Source organism: Entelurus aequoreus, linkage group LG21 (genome assembly GCF_033978785.1).
Source record: "Entelurus aequoreus isolate RoL-2023_Sb linkage group LG21, RoL_Eaeq_v1.1, whole genome shotgun sequence".
NCBI classification, from domain to species: Eukaryota; Metazoa; Chordata; class Actinopteri; order Syngnathiformes; family Syngnathidae; genus Entelurus; species Entelurus aequoreus.
Genome location: NC_084751.1, coordinates 35,972,526 through 35,978,299, shown reverse-complemented (window position 1 = coordinate 35,978,299; position 5,774 = coordinate 35,972,526). Strand labels below are relative to the sequence as shown.

General features: G+C 42.2%; 1 protein-coding gene across 1 annotated transcript; it reads right to left on the bottom strand.

Annotated features, from left to right (window-relative positions):
- Nucleotides 1-3,705: 3,705 nt before the first annotated feature.
- Nucleotides 3,706-4,291, bottom strand: pmchl (pro-melanin-concentrating hormone, like). The gene has a single exon (XM_062032066.1). The coding sequence runs from the start codon at nucleotides 4,213-4,215 to the stop codon at nucleotides 3,808-3,810; it is 408 nt and encodes a 135-aa protein (XP_061888050.1). The 5' UTR covers nucleotides 4,216-4,291; the 3' UTR covers nucleotides 3,706-3,807.
- Between the last annotated feature and the right edge of the window lie 1,483 nt (nucleotides 4,292-5,774).

The window sequence follows — 5,774 nt, the reverse complement described above, 5'->3', positions numbered from 1 at the left end:
CTTCTTGTGGTACTAATTCGACTGAATCCGGGACCTTGGATATTATATTTTGTGCCATATCATGCGTGCTGAAATGGCAATAAAGTTCCGTGAATCCTTAAAGTAACCAATGAGGAAGGAGAGGAAAATGCCAAAAAGGAAGGAACTAGAGAACTAGAGAAACATTTTCCGCACACTAACACAGATATCCTTTTATAGCTGTTGGATGATTTAAAGGGCTGATTAAAACTGATGCGTTTTGGTGTCAACATTTTTTGATGACGTCCATTATTTCACACGGCATGTATAATACTAACAGATATCCTACAATATATGAAAAAAAACTCTTGAAATATGCATTTTTTTCTCCCATGCACCTTCAGCAGGAAAGAAAAAAGTAGTGTCAGTGTAGATGCACCGCACGACTGCTTCAAAAATGCCCATAAAAAGTGGTAGATGTCTCCTGCTTGTTTAAAAACATAGCAACACACCACAGGTAGGAGCGTGATAACATGAAAGTGCAGTAAATGAGTGTCTCCATGGCGATGCCCCGTATAGTACGCGCAAAATCCTCATTTAAATAAGGCGGTCTAGACCACTTTTCCCTTGCACTCATAGTCTTAGTAGAGTGCACGCAACACGCCCACTAACAGTACACGCTATATTATAGATTGCACATGCTGTTTAGCGTGTGGTACCGTATTTTCCGGACCATAAGGCGCTCCGGATTATAAGGCGCACTGCTGATGAATGGTCTATTTTCGATCTTTTTTCATATATAAGGCGCACCGGATTATAGGGCGCATTAAAGTAGTCATATTATTATTATTTTTTTCTAAATGTAAAACACTTCCTTGTGGTCTACATAACATGTAATGGTGGTCAAAATGTTGCATAGATTATGTTTTACAGATCATCTTCAAGTCGCTTTCTGACAGTCGCTTCATTTACGCGGCTCACCCTCGACAGCGTCTTCTCCCCGTCATCTTTGTTGTAGCGGTGTAGCGTACAAGGACGGGAGTGGAAGAAGTGTCAAAAGATGGAGCTAACTGTTTTAATGACATTCAGACTTTACTTAAATCAATAACGGAGCAGCATCTTCTCATCCGCCCAAAATGTGTCCCGTGAAAAACCGTCCGACCGGAACTCTCTAATAACTAAAGTTCCTTGGGTGAATAATGTAAACTCACTACAGCGCTTTCATGGCGAGTTTACTGACAGATATAAGTAAGAACTTTACACTACTTTATATTAGAAATGGCAACAGCGCAGGATGAATGTCCCACAACAAGAAGATAGAGAAAAAGAAGAAGTTTATTGACTACGGCGTCGTCACGGACTACAAAGGCGGACGCGCGCAATTTTTCAGGACTTATGCAGAACCCAAATACACATCAGCAGGTACTAGAAGGTAAGAAGAGTTGCTTTTGCATAATATTGCGGAAAAAAAGCCAGATAATATGTCTTAGCTTATACACACACCATAATAATACTCGTATGTTTAATGCGCCGACAATCCATCAAGCGGTGCGGCTTCATAGCTTACCAAAGTCGTACTAAAACATTTTGATAGATTTTTGAGCGCCGTGTGCACTGCAAAAACTGAAATCTAAGTAAGATTAAATATCTCAAATAAGGGTGATATTTGCTTATTTTCTGTCTGATAAGATAATTCTTCTCACTAGGCAGATTTTATGTTAGAGTGTTTTACTTGCTTTAAGGGTTTTGGTCCTAAATGATCTCAGTAAGATATTACAGCTTGTTGCTAAGATTTTATGACCTATATTGAGTAAAACATGCTTGAAACTAGAATATCAACTGATGCAAAGCTGTGTCATCAACACTCACAAGTACACTACCGTTCAAAAGTTTGGGGTCACATTGAAATGTCCTTATTTTTGAAGGAAAAGCACTGTACTTTTCAATGAAGATAACTTTAAACTAGTCTTAACTTTAAAGAAATACACTCTATACATTGCTAATGTGGTAAATGACTATTGTAGCTGCAAATGTCTGGTTTTTGGTGCAATATCTACATAGGTGTATAGAGGCCCATTTCCAGCAACTATCACTCCAGTGTTCTAATGGTACAATGTGTTTGCTCATTGGCTCAGACGGCTAATTGATGATTAGAAAACCCTTGTGCAATCATGTTCACACATCTGAAAACAGTTTAGCTCGTTACAGAAGCTACAAAACTGACCTTCCTTTGAGCAGATTGAGTTTCTGGAGCATCACATTTGTGGGGTCAATTAAACGCTCAAAATGGCCAGAAAAAGAGAAATTTCACCTGAAACTCGACAATCTATTCTTGTTCTTAGAAATGAAGGCTATTACACAAAATTGTTTGGGTGACCCCAAACTTTTGAACGGTAGTGTATAAAACTACTTTTTTAAAGTAATAATTTCTTACTTCAAGCATGAAAAGAAAATCATGATGCCGAGCGCATATCATTATGTCAAGATAATGGCACTAGCATTTACTTAATGTAAGAATATTTTTCAACATATTGAGCAAAAAGGTCTCTCTTTTTTCTACCAAGAAAAGTGCACTTGTTATTAGTGAGAATATACTTATTTAAGGTATTTTTGGGTCCATTGAGGTTAGCTAATTTTACTTGTTTTGGAAAGTCTTGACAAGCCGAATTTTCTTGTTCTATTGGCAGATAATTTTGCTTAGTTCAAATAAAATACCCCTCATTTTGCAATTTTTTTTCTTGCTTTTGAACACTGACTTTTTGCAGTGTGTAATGTTCTATATTTTCAATGGAACATATAAAATGTTGGTGTTGTTTACTTGAGTTACATTGCAGTCTACACATATCTCTTATGTGTGACTGCCATCTACTGGTCACACTTATCATTTCACCATGTACCAAATAAAATAGCTTCGAGGTCGGTAAGCAAAACCAGAATTATTCCGGCGCATTATAAGGCGCACTGTCGAGTTTTGAGAAAATGACAGGATTTTAAGTGCGCTTTATAGCTCGGAAAATACGATATTTAGATCTTATTGAATCAGGCCCGCAATTGTTTACCTTATGCACACTCATACTTGCCAACACTCCCGATTTTCCCGGGAGACTCCCGAATTTCAGTGCCCCTCCCGAAAATCTCCCGGGGCATCCATTCTCCCAAATTTCTCCCGATTTCCACCCGGACAACAATATTGGGAGCGTGCCTTAAAGGTACTGCCTTTAACGTCCTCTACAACCTGTCATCACGTCCGCTTTTCCTCCATACAAACAGCGTGCCGGCCCAGTCACATAATATATGCAAGGCATACTTGATCAACAGCCATACAGGTCACACTGAGGGTGACCGTATAAACAACTTTAACACTGTGACAAATATGCGCCACACTGTGAACCCACAGCAAACAAGAATGACAAACACATTTCGGGAGAACATCCGCACCGTAACACAACATAAACACAACAGAACAAATACCCAGAACCCCTTGCAGCACTAACTCTTCCGGGACGCTACAATATACACCCCCCGCTACCACCAAACCCCGCAACCTTCAACCCCTCAGCCCCCCATCACCCGAATTCAGAGGTGTCAAGGTTGGCAAGTATGTGCACACTACTTATGACTTGTTATTTGAACCTTAGTAGATCAGACTCTATCTCACTTTTTAGGCTTTGGAAACCCCTTCAGTGTGAATACCGTAACTATAAATACAGTAGAAAACAGAAAGTAAACATACTGCAGAACAGTAGTTTTTATTCTGCAATCAGGTGACTATAGATACACAAGATTCTAGAATATATCACAGTTCAGCAGAGATGATAAACGATGGCATGACGAGCAGAGCAGATTGTCCTAGACTTCCCAGCACGGTCGGTAGACTCGTCCCACCATGCACCTCATGGTGTCCCGCCTCAGGATGGGGAAGCTCAGGTCCTGGTTGGCGGCTCTGTGTTCACCGGTCTGGCTCTGGTCGTCGGCTCGCCGCTTGTAGAGGGCCATGCCGTTGCGCAACACTTGCAGCTCCCGCCAAAGACTGGGATCAGCGACGACGATGACCCTGGACCCTCTGGCTTTGCCGTCCGCCGCCGGGTCCGCCTCGCCGCGGCTCTTTTCCGCCGCCTCCTCGCTCATCAGGGAGGCGAAGGCGTCCTGCTCCAAGGAGACGTCCTCCACCAGGCCGGTTGGCGACGAGGAAGAAGAAGAAGAAGAGTGCAACAAGATTGCAGCTGCAAGTATGACGGACATGAGGGACTGTCTCATGGTAAGGATCTGTTCAAAGACTGATCAGGTTCACGGAGGAATCTCTCTTCGGAGGTCTGGATGGGACTTAAAGATCCGCCTTGGTCTTTTATACTATTTGGTTTGTCCACGTTGGCGTCAGCAAAGTTCCTCCTTTTGTGTTCAGGAAATGAGCAGAAAGTCTTAAAACAGAGCCGAGTGGACGTCCAAGTGTGTCGTCTCAACGCCCGTTAATTAAAGTTCGCCTAAGCGTGATAGAGGACGTCAGAGCGTTGATAATGAAACAGTAGGATACAGAGGAGCCGGTGAGAACATGGGGAAAGGTAATCCAAAAATGGCTAGCCTTTAAAATAATGGCGATGGATTACACCACCCGTGAGGCGCATTGTGCTTTGATACACTCGTTCACTTTTGTTGTCGCGAACGTCGAAGCGGATTAATCGCGACTGAATGGTCGCTGAGGTGTTTGTTTGGTCCCCAGTGACACATCCTGTCAGCGTGTCGGAGCCAACAACACACCGTCATATAATCACAAATATAAAACAAAACCCAAAAACCAGTGAAGTTTTGCCCGTTGCGTAAATGGTAAATAAAAGCAGAATACAACGATTTGCAAATCCTTTTCAACTTATATTCAATTGAATAGACTGCAAAGACAAGATACTTAACGTTCGAACTGGAAAACGTCGTTATTTTTCTGCAAATATTAGCTCATTTGGAATTTGATGCCTGCAACATGTTTCAAAAAAGCTGGCACGAGTGGCAAAAAAGACTGAGAAAGTTGAGGAATGCTCATCAAACACTTATTTGGAACATCCCACAGGTGGACAGGCTAATTGGGAACAGGTGGGTGCCATGATTGGGTGTAAAAGCAGCCTCCATGAAATGCTCAGTCATTCACAAACAAGGATGGGGCGAGGGTCAACCACTTTGTGAACACACGCGTGAGCAAATTGTCGCACAGTTTAAGAACGACATTTCTCAACCAGCTATTGCAAGGAATTTAGGGATTTCACCATCTATGGTTCATAATATCATCAAATGGTTCAGAGAATCTGGAGAAATCACTGCACGTAAGCGATGATAATATGGACCTTGGATCCCTGCATCAAAAAGCGACATCGGTGTGTAAAGGATATCACCACATGGGCTCAGGAACACTTCAGAAAACCACTGTCAGTAACTACAGTTCGTCGCTACATTTGTAAGTGCAAGTTAAAACTCAACTATGCAAAGCCAAAGCCATTTATCAACAACACCCAGAAACGCCGCCGGCTTCGCTGGGCCCAAGCTCATCTAAGATGGACTGATGCAAAGTGGAAAAGTGTTCTGTGGTCTGACGAGTCCACATTTCAAATTGTTTTTGGAAACTCTGGATGTCGTGTCCTCCGGAACAAAGGAAAAGAACCATCTGGACTGTTATAGGCACAAAGTTGAAAAGCCAGCATCTGTGATGGCATGGGGGTGTATTAGTGCCCAAGGCATGGGTAACTTACACATCTGTGAAGGCACCATTAATGCTGAAAGGTACGTAGAGGATTTGGAACAACATATGTTGCCGTCCAAGCAACGTTATCATG

Excerpts from the sequence above, each read along its gene's own strand:
- pmchl (XM_062032066.1), bottom strand. The coding sequence starts at position 4,215 with ATGAGACAGTCCCTCATGTCCGTCATACTTGCAGCTGCAATCTTGTTG.